The sequence below is a fragment of the Melopsittacus undulatus genome, chromosome Z (genome assembly GCF_012275295.1).
Source record: "Melopsittacus undulatus isolate bMelUnd1 chromosome Z, bMelUnd1.mat.Z, whole genome shotgun sequence".
Lineage (NCBI taxonomy): Eukaryota > Metazoa > Chordata > Aves > Psittaciformes > Psittaculidae > Melopsittacus > Melopsittacus undulatus.
Genome location: NC_047557.1, coordinates 60,514,604 through 60,533,648, shown reverse-complemented (window position 1 = coordinate 60,533,648; position 19,045 = coordinate 60,514,604). Strand labels below are relative to the sequence as shown.

At 45.3% G+C, this 19,045-nt stretch overlaps 1 protein-coding gene across 2 annotated transcripts in view; it reads left to right on the top strand.

Annotated features, from left to right (window-relative positions):
* Positions 1–18,532, top strand: part of CORO2A (coronin 2A) — a 52,073-nt gene extending 33,541 nt beyond the window's left edge. For both annotated transcript variants that reach the window (XM_034073200.1, XM_005141483.3), the window contains exons 3-12: positions 4,180–4,296; positions 8,870–9,019; positions 9,560–9,739; positions 10,423–10,539; positions 11,441–11,545; positions 11,733–11,829; positions 14,250–14,362; positions 15,141–15,231; positions 15,521–15,792; positions 16,861–18,532. In XM_034073200.1, the coding sequence (XP_033929091.1) occupies positions 4,180–4,296; positions 8,870–9,019; positions 9,560–9,739; positions 10,423–10,539; positions 11,441–11,545; positions 11,733–11,829; positions 14,250–14,362; positions 15,141–15,231; positions 15,521–15,792; positions 16,861–16,992 (1,374 nt within the window). In that variant the 3' untranslated portion in view covers positions 16,993–18,532. The remainder of the gene's footprint in view (positions 1–4,179; positions 4,297–8,869; positions 9,020–9,559; positions 9,740–10,422; positions 10,540–11,440; positions 11,546–11,732; positions 11,830–14,249; positions 14,363–15,140; positions 15,232–15,520; positions 15,793–16,860) is intronic.
* The last annotated feature ends 513 nt before the right edge of the window (positions 18,533–19,045 follow it).

The following is a 19,045-nucleotide window of genomic DNA, read 5'->3' as shown; positions in this document are numbered from 1 at the left end:
GATGAAAGGCAAAAGTTCAGCCTTTAATTAAAAGATTCATTGATGGTGTTATTGCATTACCACTTTTTCAATATATATTTGCTAAGGATGAAAGTGAACTGGCTATGCTTGAAGAACTTAGCACAGTTCCTGGTCCTCCTAGACTTTGTTAATCTCCTTCACTGCAGGTGCTGTTCAAAGACAGTCCTTCTAAAATTAACCCTTGCCTTGTTTTTCTTGACTGAGTCACTTCTGCCCCCTCAGCCATGATCTGTTGAGGCTGAAGAGCTTGTCTTTATCACAAAGCTGCATCTGTAAACGGCAGCTGGTGACTGTGGGAGAGGGGGTGGGAGCCAGCTCTCAAAGTGTTGGCAAAATGAGCTGAGTGCTTGCACTGCTTTCTATTCATTTTTCTGTCTTCTCACCTCTTCTCAACTCTCTAGAGCTCTTTAGGCTAGTCTTCAGTAGTAATTCTTCCATTCTTAACACCTGCTTAACACTCCATCCAGATCTGAAATAACTGTCTGCAGAAATAACTGCTTATTTCAAAGGCATGGTAGAACTAGGAGATACAGAAAAAGGTTATTAAAGTACATCAATGAAAATATGTGAGGAAAGACTTTGTAGGTTAGGCCTCAGTCTATAAAGAAAGACAAAGAAGTGAGATATATAAAACTTGTCATGAGGATGGGAAGGAAGCATAAGGAGCAATTCTTGGTTTGTGTTGTATGGAATCCCTGGAATCCTGGTAAAGGGAGCAAACTTATCAGCAGATGTGAATTCTTCTGCAGTTCAGATGTGGAGCTCACTGCTCCAGATGCTGATGAGACCAGAAGAATTAAGGGATGTAAACCAGGATGAAGTTATAGAGCTTTTTATGAACTGTGTTGGTTCTGATGCAAGTCCCTTGAGGGTTGACCATTGGTGGTGGATCAGGGAACGTATCTGTATGTGCTGCACTTTGTACAGACATTCTCTGAGTAGCTGTTCCTGACTCTTGCTGGGTGTGGAGAGTGGCCTCAGCCACTCACAGAAAGAGGTTCCCTGAGCCTGGGAGCTGTGATAACACTTCCCAACTGGTCCCACCTTGTAAAAACAGGCAGCTTTTGACTTGTGCTTCTGGTGGTGCTGGTATTTGTGGCTGCCATCCTTTGCGATGCTGACCATGGTAGACAGCATACTGTGGACCCAGCTGCAGGGAACCAAAGGCAGCTGCTCTGGAGACTATGCATGGGGCCGTATTGCCTTCTCATGATGAGCCTCTGATACGTGGTTACTTTTGACTGGATCACAGACAGCAGCAGCGTTGCAACCTTGCCATCGTGTGGAGGAAAAGCGCAAGAGCCAGGACATCACATTTAGCTAATGTGAGAGATGGTAGCTGGGAAAGGGAGGCCTGCACTTTCCAGGCTGGTGAATAACCTGCCCTTGGAGCTGCCCTTGTCCCTTCAATGCTTTCTGGAGTTCTTTCTGCATGTGCTACTAGAGGGACTGCCTGCTTCAAGATGTGCTTAAATGCAGGCTAAACTTCTCTCTGTTGAACCGTGCCTCCTTGCTGGCTTGTTGTGCTCCTTATTGTGGGTGCCAAGCTCTCTCATCAGTCTTTGCATAAATCCTGCTCTCTACTGCTGCACTGTTCGTCCTCTCTGAGAGCCTGGGGGAGAGTTAGGGTTGAGAACAGCAGAGGTTATATAGGGAGATAGCTCTTTGCCATAGATACTCTCTTTCAGCAGGCCTTTGCTTTCAGCCTGAAGAGGAATTAGTTTAATATCTGCCTCCACTTGGAGAATGGTCTTCTGATGCAGGATGTGTCAGGCAGGTCCTCGTGAAGATGTACCATTGAATAACAGCACATCTCACCAGGGAGGAAGATGGCTGAACAGACTGACTGCTTTTGCTAATTTTGCAAGTCCAAGGAGACACAGGCTCAGTGACTGTAACTGGGAGATGATGGCCTTCCATCAGCATGTGCGTAGATTGATGTCTGGCACAGATGTATTTAGGAAGTACGGGCAGTACATAGCAAGCAAAGATCTTGACTGAGAGAGCAGTTTTCCCGTGATCAGATTTGGTTGAGACTGCATCTGTCTCTTCCTTTGCAGTGTAAAGCAAAGGGATAGAAAAATGAGAACAAAGTCCCAAGAGGCAGGAGATATTTGTCTCTTTGCAATCTCCAGTCTTTCAACATGTCAGCACCGGTTGTTAAAGGGAGGATATCTACCCTGTACAAACTCTGCTTCTGGGAGAGCTGTAAGGGCTGTCCCAGTAGAAGTGTTTTTTTGTCAAGGCTACTTTTCAGAAGTGCTGCGAGTTTAGAAAGTGTGAGGTTGAAAAATTACTAATATTCAATCCCTGCAAATCTCTGTGGAAGTCGGGTACCTCTGCATGAATAACAATACATTAGATGCTGAAATAGCTTTTGAGATGAAAACTTCTCCCAGCATGTGAAGAGCTTCACTTCCACATGCAGATGTGCATCTGAGACCAGCAGTTCTACCTGTCCTATGTGTTTGTTGGCAGCCTGGAGGTTCATGTGTTGTGGGGTCCTACTCTGTCCCATGGCTGCAAGGCTACACTGGGGCTGGTGGCTGGAAGGGCAAGGGCTCCTTTTCCAGGGCCAGTTGAGCCAGCTGAGGATATGGTGGTAGGACAGCCTTGCAGGCTGAGCAGGCTCAGGGCAGCCTGGGAGTCTCCCAGATGGAATGGGGAGCAGTCAGCCAGCTCTAGGAGGGGACAGAGTTCCCATAGGGATCAAGGAATCCTTGTGGAGCTGGCTGCCCAGCCCATTGAGTTGCCAACTTGAAACCAAGCCCTGAAGCCTACAAAAGGACACTGTGGGTGGGGGAACACTGCTTATTAAATGGTGTTCTCTTTTGCCTTCCCAAGTCACTTTGCATTGTCATGATTTTTCTAGACTGCAGTCTAAAAAAGCACAGTCTTTTACATTTCAAAGCCCTCTGGTGTTCAGTTTAAAGCAGGTTAGTCCCAGTCTATGTGATAAATTTTCCAGTGAGGCCAGAATAGTTACATGTTGTGTCCTGTTCCGCATTCAGAACCATACACATTTTAAAGGCTGGGAAAATTACATTCGGGCCACATCCAAGTTAGAGCCAGCACTGATTCCCCTCTGCTGTGCACTCCTGAGGCTCACCTCTGGAAAGGAGCAGGGAGAACACCAGCAGAAGTGTCTCCTTTCCATGAAAGCATGCATTTGTGTTCATTTTAGTTTGTAATTCTTTGAGGTGGGACAAAAATAAAGCAGTAAGCAGGACCAGCTTGCCACCACATCTCTTTAGGTGTCTGACCTTTGCTTTTGGACAAATGTCTTGGATAGAAGGTGGGTCCGTACTTCTCCTGCTCCCGACAGCGAGAAGCAAGTATTGCTCCAATGTTAATAAAATCCCCAGCAGGCTTCCTAGCGTGTAATACACTGGTTTGGCTTTGTAGTGCTGTGCCTGCAGTATCTTTTTTTCCTGATGCAAGACTGCTCCCATGCGGCATCAGGCTCTCAATACTCCTTTGTGCACTTCCCAGGATTTTTAGTAGTGAAGATGCCACCCAAACTTGGAGTCTTTTAGGAGAGTCTGGAATCTGGTTCAGTCTGGTGAATGGCTGGATTTGAGCACCATCAGGGAGAAACAGCTGTTGAAAGAAAAACTACATTTTGAATTTGTGTCACAAATGCCTTTTTGCTTGAAAAATAAAACAAAATCTAGCTGACAAAGTTAAAGAATAAAAGCTAATATATATATATATATATATATTCTTTTCCTGCTTGTAAGAAATGTCTTCTGAAAGATATAAGAAGTCTTATGGTGTGTGTGTTTCTCTCCCCAAGATCTTTAAAAATATGGAGGATTTAACATGCTTATGAGTGTTTCCCCTCAAAGTTTTATCTTGGTGTCTGAACCAAATACTGCCTTCTAACTTCAGCAGTCTCAACTGCTGCATGTGTACAGATTTCTTCGTAGCAGTGAGTAATTAGAAAGGCCTGAACACTTCTTTCCTTTCTTTTCAGTGGTATCATCAAGACTTGCTTATCAGGGACAACAAAACCCCATTCTCAATAGACAGGAGACCACCCAAGGCACTTGGAGCATAGCAAGGAGAAAGAGTTTTTTTGCTGGAGCTGTCTTGGATCTTTAAAAATGTCCTGTAATTACATGGTTCACCTTAGGTTTGTTGGTATGTGTTTTCCAGACAGGCAAGCTCGACCCACATTATCCCAGAATATGGGGGCACAGAGGGAATGTTCTGGACATCAAGTGGAACCCATTCAATGACTTTGTAATAGCTTCGTGTTCAGAAGATGCCACAGTAAGTTTACCGGCTTGTAGATGGTGTTGTTACATGGCTAGTATCCTTCTGGGGGAGAGAAATGAAAAAGAAATCAAAAGGCCCATGGCTGAGATGTGAAAACATAAATATACATATAAAAAAGTCAGATAAAAGTAAGATCCTTTCTTTCTCTTGGGGTCAGACCTTCCAGATGATGTATCAAAATCAGTGTGTAAAGAAAAGATCTGTTTTATGGGAACTTCTGTCTTTTTGGTTGTGTCTGCATGAGAAAACAAGAATACGAATTTAAAATTGAATTACTATTCAATTTTAATCATTATAAAACTCTTCATTTAATTTCAAACAAAAGTTTCAACACAATGTAATCTGGAACAGCTGTTTCAGATTAATTCCCTGCAGAGCAAGTTTGAGTTTGTTTCTCGACCCAGTTACTCTGTAAAGTTATGCTGGATCGTTTATGGAGTAGCTGAGGAATCTGTATCATACCATTCTGCAATAAGTGCTTTACCTGGTATTATATAATTAAGATGCAGTCACACATTTTACCTCAGTGTAGGTGCAGACTAGTAACTGAAATGTTTGTAATGGGCAATTTAGCCCATATATAAGTGATCATGAAAGGTTGTTTTCCCATGTCCTCTCAAAAGCGTGATGTTGACTTCTGCAACAGAGCCATCTGACTAACTACTGTCCTTTTTTTCCAGAGATCCCACATGTGTTTTCTTCCGCTGGGTATATTCACTCTCTACCATACAGCATTAGGGAGGTTTTCCTTCTCATTTCCTCCAACCCTGGCTTAGTGCACATCCTCTACCCTTTCAGCTCTGCCAAAAATCACTCTTGAATTAGAAATCTAGTCTCTTTTAATTGTCCTTCATGTAGTGACTTGCTTTTGCTTCTTTGGATATACTTGTCTTTTATTTTTTGAAGGCTTTAAATTTCCGGGCTGCCTGTGAGGGCTTTATTTTATCCTCCAACCTGCCTGCTGAGTTTTCATACTGTTTTAGGGTGGACCTGTGGCAGGAAGGCACTACCATGACCTCTCTTTTGATCCTCAGATAAGGAATAAGCACAAGCTTTGAAACTTCCTGCTGCAGTTACAGAATCACAAGGAGCTTGGGTGTTCTCCTGTGCAGGTCTATTGAGCACAGGAGGCAACCCAAGGATAGAGATTTCACCACCTCTCTGGGGAACCTGTACCTGTTCTTCACTGCTTCCTTGGAGAAATATATTTCCTTATATGCAGTGTAGTTAGTAACTACTAGTAGTAACTACTCAGTGTAGTTAGTAACCACTGTATCCTGTCCTACCACCCTGCTCTTCAAGACAGAGCCTGGCTCTAATTTCTTAGCAGTATTCTAAGTATTGAAGGCTTTTCTAAGTTTGTCTTGAAGCTATGTCTTCTCCAAGCTAAGCAAACCCATCTCCCTCATCTTCTCCTCAAAGAGCAAATGCTGCAGCCTCCTAAGCATCCTGGTGGTCTCCACTGAAATCACTTATCAGCATCTTTATTGCCCTGGGATACTGCAAAACTGGATGCAGTGTTCCAGCTGCTGTTTAATGATTGCTGAGTAAATGAAAAAATTGCTTCCCTTGATCTAATGGCTGTCTTCCTTTTGTACCAGGCCAGGATGTTGCTAGATTTCATCCCCACCAGGACATGCTTCTGGATCATATTTATCCTATTGTCTACCAGGACTCTGGAGTCTAGGCAGAAAAGCTGCTCCCTGTCAGCTCTTTTCCAGTTTCCTACTGAAACTTGGCACTGGCTCATTATTCCCTGATAATGTAAACAATGAAAATACTGAGCTTGTCACTGGTCTCATCAATAAAAGTTGTTCTAAGAAGTCTTGCTATTTGTGAATATACTCTCTGTTTTGGTACCACCTTCCCATCATCCTGGCACCAGGACCTTAGTGGTCCCCTACACAATGACATAGTGTAGGGATACCTCTTCCCTCCCCCCTAACTACTGAGGACAGCAGACTGTGTTTCTTAGTGTGACTGGTTTGCCTGGTAGCCAGTAGCCAGACTTGTAGAGCTCACTTAGTTCAAGCCCTACTCAGAGCAGGTCAGTTGAATTGGGTTGTTCCAAGCCTTGTCCAGGTGATCTGGAAGAACTCCAAGGCTTCAGATCCTGTGGCCTCACTGGTCCCTTCTTCCAGGGGCTGAGTGTCCTTCTAGGCAAAATAGGTCTCCTCTGATCCCGAGGGAGTGCCCATATTGCCATTTGTGTTCCTTGCCTTTGGTGCTGTCCCTGTGCACCTCCAAAGACTCTGGCTCCATCTCCTCTGTGCTTTTCTGCAATGAAGTTGAAGGGTAGCCAGAGACTGAACAAATTCCTTTCATCCCACCCCTTCTCAGATTTGCTCCCATTCCCCCTTCATCTCAGTGCCTGCTGTTGAATTCACACATCATTGACAGATACGGTGTCAACATCTGTCTTGTGCTTGCCTGTACTAGAGAGCTCAGACTTGGCACATCTCCACAGCAGCACCTTCTCTGTCCTGAGAGAAGTCTGAGGAAGTTTGTGGGGTCCCAGAGGTGTCAACCATTTCCACTGGGCTGGACATCAGAACCCAAGCCTCCTTGCATTTTGTTGTTAAAGGTATGGTGCTCTGCACCGTTTCTGAGCCTCACTGTGGCATAAGCCCTGTTCTGGCTTGTATGCAAGGGTGCATCTGATTGTTCTTGCTGGACTGGGTCTCCCTGGAGTTTTTGAGGATGGCCACAAGCTTCTGTGAAGATAGTGGAAATTTCCCATTACCCACGTTCCTCAGAGGTTTCTTGGCCCTTAATCAGCCCTTCTGGAGCTTGCCTTGGTGGTACCACAACTGTCTTTTGCAGTGTGTAGCTGAAGACTGTAGAGTGGTAATTTTTGGCATGGGAGGGGTTGGATAGTCTCTGTGAGTCGATAGTCAATAGTCTCACCTGTTGCCCTTTACAGTTCCCAGTGCTGCTTCAGGCAGGCTTAGAACTGAGGCCAGAGCAAGTGGACAGGGATTGAGAGTTTGAACAGTATGGGGAGAGGGGTTATCCTCTTACCCCTTCTGTTCCTTTTGGCAGATCATCAGGAATGTATGAATTCAGCTTGCTGAGGATGTCCTGTGTGGTTATAAGGGCAATTCTGTGACTTTGCTTTGTCAGGTTTTCTTCTAGGTGTAGCAAGGTAAATTGTTCATGAATTGTTCTTGCTTGACCTGGCAGGGCTGGCTCCAAGACCCACTCCTGCTCACTAAGCACTGGCAATTTCTGCCATTTAATAAAGATGAGATACCAGCCAGGGGCTTTTCCCTGCTTTTACTGCCAACCATTTAATAGCATGTGGGGTGAATGACTCCTTCTAGGCAGTATGAACACAATCTATTTTTCCCTTTCTTACACTCTCAGCCCTATTGCTTTAGTGATAGTTGTTGAACCTGTAAAGTGTGATGCTTTCTCTTATCACTCTGGAAGTTTGTCTGGAGGCTACTGGACCCCACAGTCCTTAGGTTTCTGATGAGCTTGATTCCTCAGTTGAGAGGAATGCTCATGACCTTTCCCAGCAGGTCCCAGGATTTGTAGCTCTTCTTCTTTGTCTTAGAAAATTGTGATCCTCATCGGCCAAACAATGGGAGACTTGGGCAGATGTGGTTAATTTCCATGACCTATCTACCTCAAAGAGCATTACCCTTTTGCTTCAGGCTAAGTCTAGGAAAAAATATGACAAGCATAGTAATTTTCATTGTGCCAAAGGGTTAATAATCTGTTAGAATCCTAAATACTTGTGTTTCTACAGTTAGTGAGGGAAAGACTCTCATTATACCTGCATAGATCAAGCCTCTTTTGGAGGTTTCTTCTTCCACTGCAGGTGGACAGAGGTTTTTTGTCTTCATGCAACATCCCTGTAGAAGAACCCAGGGCTGCAGGTAGACCTGTTATGAGACACCACACTCCCAGTTGAAGTTGAATAAACTTCAGTGCAGTGCTTCTCAGTCTCTCTTTTTGGGACATCTGCTCTGTGGGCTTCTGAGTACTTTGCCCGCCTGCGTGGGCTCTGTGTACTTTGACAAATGGCTGTGTCATCTGTAAAGTGTTCAGCACTGGTGCAATTTCTATGGGACAGACAGTACTATAGCTGTCATCTGACCAGGGGAGTTCTCGGTTCTTTCACTAGATAGTATTGAGTGGATGATTGCTTGGATTGATCACTGCTATAATATTTTATGTGACTTTTCGAAGTTTATTTCAGATTTGCTTGCTTTTGCTCAAAGTTTGTTATGAGGCAAGGTCTTCAAGATCTGTCATTTACTTTTTCCCCTTGGAAATAAGTTTTTGTAATTGTGTTGACAGCTTGGCCAAGCGTAAGTGTTGGATTACCAAGTCAAAACAAACTGGTAGAACTGCTGGCTAAAGGTAGAGGGTAAAGAGGATTCCTCCGGCCCACAGAAAAGTAAAGATACTAGTTTAAATAACTCTCATTCAATAAAGCCAGGAGCATTCCTATTCACTATCAAGGACATAATAATACCAAGGGAATAATAGTTATTGGTAAGTTCCAAATCAGATCCTTACTCAGGAATCTCACAAAAACTCATCCTGTGCCATTCAGGTGAAAATATGGGAGATCCCCAAGCCCTTGCTAACAAAAACCATTACCAATCCGAAGAAGGAACTTCTTGGGCATGTTCGAAGAGTTGGTCTCATTGAATGGCATCCTACTGCTAATAACATCCTCTTCAGCTCTGGGTATGACTACAAGGTGGGTCTGTCCTATGTGCAGCTCTCCTCCTGGGGTACCCTGTTTGGCAGGGTGTTTTGAAATTTGTTTTCATTTCAAGCTGTGAACTAATGCTAAAGAGTTCATAAGCCTTCCCCAGGGGGAAATTCCATGGTGACCCCAAAGGCAAAAGGACATTGCTACAAGTTCAGAAGGACTTGCTAATTTTCCAGTCTCTGATGAACTTAAGTCTACTCTGCCGTTTTCCTTTACTGGATTACATACAATAAGCAGTGCCATGCACTTTTTTGTGTTTTTTTTATTTGGCTTCATTCTTCTGCTAGTGCAAATATCTACACTGATGCTACTTTTATTTATAAAATGTAGTTGTGAAGGAAATTAGAATATTTGACATTCTGAGCAGTGTATCCCTGATATATTACTGTAAGTACCAGGGAATATTTTAAATGCTGCAGAACAACCACTTATGATGGCAAGACCTATGCATGCAGAGAAGAGGTGAATAGGGTACAGAAAGCCCCCAGCTGGTCAAGCAGCAAAGATCTGATTTTATTTCTCCAGATAATGATCTGGAACCTTGACACCACAAAGACTGTAATCTCAAACCCAGTGAAGATCCTCAACGCTCACAGAGATGTGGTCCTTTCCATGTCATTCAACACAGATGGCAGTCTCCTTGCCACAGCCTGTAGGGACAGAAAGATACGTCTGATAGACCCTCGTGCAGGAACAGTTCTACAGGTAGGTTGGGTTCAGAGGTTTGTGGTTCAGCTGATCTCACCCCTTGGAGTGTTTCCTCTTCTGGGTAGATTAATTGCCATTAAAGAAGACTCCTCTGTGCCTTCCATTGCCCAACACACCAGGTGGTACAATTGCCTTCTACTTTTGATGGAACACTTGCTGTCATTGTTGAACACAGTTTCCACATCTTACTACCGTGCTTCTTGCTCCTTGAACCTCCTTTTGAAGGGCATTGTTCTCATAGCTGTCTCATGCAGTTTTGTGTGGGATGTCACAGGGAGGACTTGTAGAGATCAGGGCTTGTAGAGATGAAGTGGTCAGAAGGGTGCAAGTGTCCCATTGCCAGGGTTGTTATTGTTGCCTGGATTTTGTATTTGTTGGCAAGGTGAAGCTGACTTATTCCTAGGTATTTGCACAGATTTGGATGTGCAAAGCCCTGCCAGCAATTAAGAGATTGCCCTTTTGCAAATACATAATTTATTAGTTTGACTGGGCTTTTGTGGATGGCTCTGAAGAGTTCAGGCTGCCTGTCTCAGATGCCCATGAAATCTTGCTTGCTGTACTTCAGGCAGGCTGAGCAGATCTTTCAGATGTTACTGAGTCGGAGGTCTTGCATAACATGAAATGTAGCTATGTGACAGATGCTGTCTCTTCCTCACACAGTGTCCTTTCTCTTCCTATAGGAAGCCAGCTACAACTCTCACAAAGCCAGTAAAGTCTTGTTCCTTGGAAACATGAAAAAACTGATCTCTACTGGAACATCTCGGTGGAATAATAGGCAAATTGCACTGTGGGATCAAGTGAGTTGGACCAGCAATCTTAACCACACCAGCTTCAGTTTTCTCTCTTTTGCTGTCTCATTAACTTTTTCTGCCTGCCAAATACCCAAGAACCGGTTTATAACAGCAATTCAGAAGTGATCTGTCAAATACTTGGTGATAGTCCTTACTGCTATGATACTGTTAATTGAGTATGAGTTTCTGAAGAAACTCTCAAAACTTTCAGCATAGAAATCCACCAGAACAGAGAGAACGCTGTGCCTGCTATGGGTAGAAATCATTCAAAGAACCTTTGCATGGTCACTGTAGCTCTGACTTAAAAGCAGCTCTTCCTGGTCTTACAGGCAAATTTATACCGGTACTGGAAACAGAAATGAGTTCTAGATACAGCCTATTCGTGAAGACCTCAATTGAGTTAAAAAATGTGGGGTGTTTGTTTTCTGATGATCTTTGACATTAGAGTATTGAGGTAGTACTTACTGATCACTTCTAAGACATACTCTCCTATCATGATGCCTGCTAGCCCTATGAAACCCTGCTGTTCTCTACCCCTCTCTTACACAGTGATACTCTTTTCCTTTTGTCAGTGTCTCGCTTAATCCCTCTGTGTTAACTACCTTGTAACAGTCTTTTGCCTCTTTGTTGTGCTGTCACGCTTTGTACCGGTGTCATGACCTGATGTCCTGAGGTGCTGCACTCAATTGAGAGCCTGGGACAGAACACCCATTTCCCACTCACAGAACTCTGAATAAATCTGTGCATGAACCTCTGCTCAGGGCAGCTGGCCATGGCCTAGGGTCATTATGAGTTTCTGAAGAAGCTGGCTTATGTGCCATTGTCAGGTGGGGCTTGGGTGAGATGTTCCTGACTCAAGGTGACTGGCCAGTGATTGAAGCTCTCTGTTTTTCCTGTGTCCTGCCAGGATGACCTTTCTGTGCCTTTATTGGAGGAGGATCTGGATGGCTCCTCAGGAATCCTGTTTCCCTTCTATGACTCAGACACACACATGCTTTATGTGGTGGGAAAGGTAAGTGCTTCCCATTCAGCAAATGCTGGGGAGGCACACTGCAGAGCTCTAACCTTCCCACACAGGAATCTGGGAGTAAATATTTAGTTCATTCTTGACTCTGCATGGCTTCTGAGGCCAGGCAATCTTCTCAGACTCTCATACTAAGCAGCAGAGGTTGGTTTATGTTAATTTTCTTTGCCTATAGGGTGACGGAAATATACGGTACTATGAGATAAGCCCTGAGAAACCATACCTGTACTACCTGATGGAATATCGTTCTCATTTACCACAGAAAGGAATGGGTGAGTGACAGAGTATGTCAAATGTTACAAGAGGATGGTGGCTTCTTTGTTTTAAAGGCTGCCAGAGTCCAGGACTATACAAAATATAATTTCGAAAAGAGTGGGCCAGATTTGAGTCTCTGTTCAGGTTTATAGAAGCACAGCAGTCAGCTTGACCCAGTTTACCTTTATATCACAGGTGATATTACAGGGGCACAGGTTGGATGGGTCCCTTCTGACCAGCAGAGCATGGGTCAGGCAGCTTTACCAGTCACTGCTGCATCCCCTCCTACATACCTAATCAAGGTGGAAGGGAGGATAATTTGGATTTAAAGGTGGAGGATGCTCCTTGCCCATTGTGAATCTGCTCCAAGATTTTTGGCATTGAGCTCTGTTGACATTGTTTCTGCTCTGGGGTTTTTCTGGTAATGGGTGCTCCACATCTTAATACCTTCACTCTTACTGCTTGCCTACCTTCTCCTTTCCTGGCATTTCCCAGTTAGAGATAGACTTGTTGTGATTAGGTCACCTCTCCTCCATTGGAGACCCATGCTTACTAACCTGCCCGCTTACTACCCATTGCTTAGCTCATTCAAGCTACACAATTTGGCTTTCAGCTCTCAGACCCTATTAGTATCCTTTTCTTGAACCTTCTGCAGACTGCTCTGTAAGCTGTAGTTCTCTATACATTGATGCGTTTTTAGGACCATTTGCCACCACTGCACACTACTTGCAGACACTCCCATTCTTCCAGGACATTGTTACAGACATCTAGCAGCACTGGATATTGTACCTCTGCCCTTCAAAAAAACCTGTTATTGGAAAGGAATAAATTATTTAAAACTTAACTGAAATATCTGTCTGTTACTCAGCTTTTATGATCCTTGCAGTATATAGTATGCTAATTTTTAGTTGTTATAGTCTTCTTAAAATGTGTTCACTGAAAAGAAAGTGTACAAGTGTTTTTAAAGGGCCTGAATGAATCAAATCTACTTCCCTGACCTGACCTGTTATGCTGATCAAATCGTACTGCTAAGGTTATTTCACTAAATCTTATCTCCCAATATTTGCAAAACAGAATGCAATGTAGATGTAGAGGAGTGTAGCTTAGGTTTACATTTAGATGAATGCACAATGTAATGATCACTCTCCCTTCATGTAGAATCTACTGTTTGATGGGGTCATTTGGTATTAGTAAAAACCAAAGCTTCTGTAGGACACAATGAAGCAAGGTCTAAAGGCGAGACAATCCCTTTTGTTAAGGGAATTGACATGGACTTGTCTTTGTAGGTGTCGTGGTTTAAACCCAGCCAGTAATTCAGAACCATGCAGCCACTTGCTCACTCCTCCCTACTTCTTCCTCCCCCCACTTCTGGAGGGATTGGAAGGAGAATGGAAAGAATGTAATTCCCACGGGTTTTGATAAGAGCAGTCCAGTAACTAAGGTATAACACAAACCACTGCTGCTACCACCAATAACAATAATGATAAGGGAAATAACAAGGGGAAAGAATACAACTGCTCACCATCCACCGACCGATACCAAGCCCGACCCGAGCAGTGATCTAACCCTTCCAGGTAACTGCCCTCACTTTGTATAGTGGGCATGGCGTGCTGTGGTATGGAATACCTCTTTGGCCAGTTTGGGTCAGGTGTCCTGTCTCTGCTTCCTCCCAGCTTCCCCTCCTCCCTGGCAGAACATGAGACTTAGAAAGTTCTTGGTCAGAGTAAACATGACTTAGCAACAACTAAAAACATTGGTGTTATCACTGTTGTTCCCAGGCTGAAAGTAACAAACACAGCACTGCACCAGCTACTAAGAAGGAGAAAAATGACTGTTACTGCTGAACCGAGGACAGTAGGCTTTGGGCTTTATAAGCTTATGGGATAGAAATCCAGTGAGGTTACCAGGTACTTTGAGACTTTATGTGGCTCAGGATTCCCTGAAGGACAAATGGTGCTTTCTGACAAAGTAGATGTTCACGTCCTGCTCCTACTCCATTCTGCTTTGGGACAGTGCTGGGGGAAGGATACTGGGCTGGAAGAGCTTTCAGCATAACTTGTGTAGCTCTTCTAGTGTGTTCAGGTGTCCTGAAATCCCTTCCTGTTGATCTTGATAGTCAAATCCTGTTGCATTCCCTGCCAGTTCTGCTCAGTCCTATTCACTCAATTTGCAGCTCAGGAGAATAAAGAAGGAAAAGGAGGCTTAGCATGAAAAACACAGACTCTATATGTAACTTCATCATCTGACAGAAACCAGAATTATTTAGTCTTGTCATTTGTCCCACTGAGCCAGTTTTGACTGCAAACTTCAAACCTCACTGCTGTATAGCTGATGCTGTGATTCCTTTTGTTGTTTAGTGGCATCCTTATTCCAATGTGGATGACATTAACTTTCCTAGGAAGATTTATATCCTGTTTGTTTCATGCTATCCTACCAGGAATGATGCCAAAGAGAGGCCTTGAAGTGTCAGCTTGTGAAATCTTCCGTTTCTACAAACTAATACCTACTAAAAGCCTGATTGAGCCCATCTCCATGATTGTGCCTCGACGGGTAAGTTAACTTCAGGTCATGTTCGTGTCTGGGACAAATATCAGTGAAGAAGAAGGCAGCTCCCCTCTCTGTGACTCTTAAGGGCAGGAAAGTATAACAGATTTTCGCTGTCCTGGACTGAGGAACAAAGCTGGTCAGTTTGTGGGGCAGCTGTGCCAACAAACCTTGGCTGGTAACTCGGGAGTTGAGTGTCTGTGTTTGACATAATGCCAAAAGAGAGAAGAGTTGGAGGTGTTGTTGAGTTACATGAAAATCTGCTTGTGGAAGAAAGAATCACCCACGGTAAAAGGGAGCAATGGATTCCAGAAACATTGGAAGGTATGAGTGCCTTGAGTTCAGAAAGGCAGCAAGAGCTAATGCTCATTGCAATGACCAATCAGGCATGTTCTGCCAATGTTACCTGCTTGACCAGTTTCTGTCAGCTGGTGATCAGCTAATAATTTGTGACTTGTGCCTATCCTTCGTATCCACTTCTTCATCCTCAGGAGCACTGAGTTTGTGAGAACTGGGTTAGAGTGTTTCACCAACCTCCCCCAGTCTGGATGTGTAAATACCTTATTGGCAGGAACTAAAATAGGCCTTCAGATGCAACTCTGATTTGGGGTGAGGAGGAGAGAGGCTCAGGGCAGACAAGAGGTTTTATGTGCAAGCTGGTGAGTGCTCATGACACTTCCTGTGCTGAGGGGGAACAAACTTCTTTCTCCAACACAATCCAGTATAATCCCTCTAAGCCAAACCCTCACTGATACGGTGACTCTGGACTTTGGTTTGCTTGCAGTCGGAATCGTACCAGGAAGACATCTACCCCTTGACCACAGCAGCCCAGCCAGCACTTACAGCACAAGAGTGGCTGAATGGAGTTAACAAAGGTCAGTACACGGAGAACTCCCTAGCCCTTCAGCTCTCCACAGCTTGGGTAAACTGCTACTGGCTCCCTTGCCTGTCAAGTTCCAGAGAAAGAAGGGGAGAAAAAGAAGAGACATAACAGATATGGCTGAAAGCTAAAATAATTTGGTGGCTAAAATCTTCACCACTGCGAACTCTGGAATTTGTTCCACTCTACTCATTTATCCCTGCAAGCTGTATGAGTGAATTGCTTACAGCTGGTTTCTGAGTATGGTTCCTAAGTGCTAACCTGTCACCTGCTTCCTCCCCTAGGACCTCTCTTGGTATCCTTGAGACCGGGCTCTGGAGTTGTGAATTCCTTACCACAGCTTTCTGACCCAGAGCCACCCGCAAAGACTGCTGACCTGAGCCAGCACCAGGGCTGGGGAGAAAGGATGCCGCTGGAGGACGTGCAGGCGCCAAATGAGATTGAACATAGAAGAAAACTTCTCAGAGTGGAGGAGAAATTGCCAAAAAATGAGCAAATGTGCCTCTCCGGTAGCTTTGACATATTTGAGTGTCCACCACCCAAAACAGAAAATGAGGTGTGAATATCTGGGGTGAAGGGTTGGGACTGTGGGTAGAAGCCTCAGCCAGCAGAAGCATGCCATTCACTAGGTGACAGAATGTGGGGAGGATTTATTTTGCAGACCTGGGCCAGTGCAAGCTCTTTGTTCTTTGTGGGGCAGAATCTCTGCAAGCTATGGCTGCAGGGCTGAAGCAGAAACGTGGCCCAGCTGCACCCCAGCTGAGGGCGTCTGGAAAGGTGAGAGCAGTTGGTATTCCTGCTTCTTAGGTATTCTTGTGCATTAACCTGCTTGGTATGATCTGGGGACAAGGAGGTGCTTGTGACCTCCAGGTTCTGGGAAAGAGAAGGGCGTATATGCAGTGTAAACCTTCTATGGGAGCTGCATTCAGAGAGCCCCATGAGGCATCAGGGGTATCTGTGGAAGAAGTGGGTGTATCCTGCTCCCTTGGCCCAGGTTGCATCCATATAGTCTTGAGCACTTAGCTCTATTGTAGACCCTGACATGGGAAAGGGTCTGGCTCTGCCCCTGCCTTGGAAGCTCACTGCTAGGGAGCAACTTGGCAGTGCAGTGCCACTGAGGCTGGCTGCTGGTCACTGCCTGCTCCTGGGAATGGCTCCAGAAAAGGTCCTGGCAGCAACATGATCTGACTTAACTGACAGCCAAACCCCTCTGTGTATCGTAACCAAAACTTGTGCAGTGGTGCAGGATCAATAGGAAAAAAGACTAGAAGTAAAAGGACATGCCTAAGGTCAGAGTAGGAGACATGGCAGATCCAGGAATTTAGACTCCAGATACTCTCTGTGTTTAGGCTCTCTTGGAGTGATCAGTAGTGTGAAAGTTACTTTTTCTGATCTTTTCCATTGAATTAATCCAAGGTAGCATCGCTAATGGTGCTAAGAAACACATGCATTTATAGCCCAAGCCAGAGGACAGCAGGAGCACTGCTGATATATATTCTGTTGGTTGAAGTCTTCCTCCTTAGATGGTTTCTCTCAGAAGTGATTTGACAGGACTGGTGACATTTGACAGGATAAGTCTGTGTTTCCTTACTGCAAGGGAGATAAAATGTGACTTTTCTTACAGCTTTTGCAGATGTTTTACCGACAACAGGAGGAAATCCGTAGACTACGTGAGCTGGTAAACCAGAGAGATGTTCAAATTAAACAGATGAAGCTGGAAAGTGGAAACTTCTCTATGGACACAGACAGTTACTGAGGGTGCTGGCCTCCAGCTCTTGGCACCCCTGGCAACTGCAGCAGACTCCTGTTTCTGTGGATGACTCCTCCTAGTGTTTTTGCTGGGGGAAAAAATGATGCATCAGGCAGCATGGATTTCCCTGGCTTGTGGTGGTTGTATTTCCCTAATCATCACCAGACAGTTACTGATGGGCTTGCTGTGTTTCTACAGTCTCCCCTTGCTCACAAGCTCACTTGTGTCAGAAGCTCATGCATTAATGCTAGTGAGAGACTGGAAAATCTTGCTCTTCGGATCCGGGAAATCCTTTAGGAACAACCTGTATTGCTGTTCCTCCACGTGACATCAAGATGGGATACTGAAGGCAGCTACCAGCTTCTTTTCCCACTCATGGACCTAGCAGTGCGACTCCTGTGACTGCTGTCCTCCTACCCTGGGAGGCCACAGTGCAACTGAGCTTCACAGGCACCTCTAGCTCCCAAGTGATCCTCATGCACCACTCTTGCCTCACTGCCTGGCCCTGAACCGGGGTGGCTGGGCAAAGTGATAGCTGCCCTTACTTGGGGATAGTCCCTCTCTGAGCAGGTGGCTGCACTGTGGCTGACACGTGCGGGCACTTTTGTGATAAAAGAGAGTTGATGTTTGAAGGTTCTACTATAAAAAGGGTAGTGTTGTGGGCTTCAGGTGCAGTGGAGGTCTCTGGGTCCTTTGAGTCAGTGGCCTTCTGTCCCTCCTGCCAAATACCAGTGGCAGTCAGCTGGGGGCCCATGATTTCGCAGTGGTCATCAGGCAAATGAGAACAACATTTAAAGCTGTGGTGTTGAACACACTTGCTCAAAGGTCTGCTGTGAGCCACACGAGGAGCATAGAACTGTGGGTGGTCACTAACAGCCCTCCCCCTTGCTGGAGTATTGCTTGTCCTTCTGGCTGCAGCTTCTGCTTCCTTAGCTCCAAGTTGCCACTGCCTTGTCCAATGCCCCCAGCCATCTACAGCTGTAGGCTCCCTCTTTTCAGCTGCGTTGCCTAATATCCTGCATCCTCCAGGGCTGCCCTCTGTTGCCAGGCCCTGAAGCCACACACATATATCTGCCCCTCAGCATCAACTCTCTATCTTGCTGCCTCCCCCAGCCCTTTGTTGGGAACAAAAGCAGCTGTAGGATGCACCCCATCCTTGGTTTCAGGGCTGGCACTTGTGACCAGCTTTTATGCAGCCTGCCAGCAGTGCAGAGCACACATGCAGGGCATAGACATGCCTGCCTCACCCGTGCCTGGGTTTTTTTCCCATTTGTTCCTGCAATGTGGGGCAAGAGAGTGCATTGCCTGTTGCCCTGGGATCTGAGCATAGCAGCAGCACTGGAGTGGGAATGTCCCAAATGCAGAGCTTATGGAGATATCTTAAACCCAAGCAGAGCAAGCTACTGCTTTTTAACCTGTATAGTAGGGCAAGAGAGATTCTCCTCCCCCTCTACTCTGCCTTGGTGAGGCCGCATCTGGAATATTGTGTCCAGTTCTGGGCCCCTCAGTTCAAGAAAGATAGGGAATTGCTTGAAAGAGTCCAGCACAGAGCCACAAAGATGATGAAGGGAGTGGAACACCTCCCTTATGAGGAGAGGCTGAGGGAGCTGGGTCTCTTTAGCTTGGAGAAGAGGAGACTGAGGGGTGACCTCATCAGTGTTTACAAATATGTAAAGGGTGGGTGTCAGGATGATGGAGCTAGGCTTTTTTCAGTGATATCCAGTGGTAGGACAAGGGGCAATGGGTGTAAACTGGAGCATAGGAGGTTCCATGTGAACATCAGGAAGAACTTCTTTACTGCAAGAGTGACAGAGCACTGGAACAGGTTGCCCAGGAGCGTTGTGGAGTCTCCTACGTTGGAGATATTCAAGGCCTGCCTGGACAAGTTCCTGTGTGATGTACTCTAAGTTACCCTGGTGATGTACTCTAAGTTACCCTGCTCTTGCAGGGGAGTTGGACTAGATGATCTTTCGAGGTCCCTTCCAACCCTTGGGATTCTGTGATTCTGTGATCTGTGCACCTTTGTTGTGACACATGCAGGAATGAATATCATCCCCTT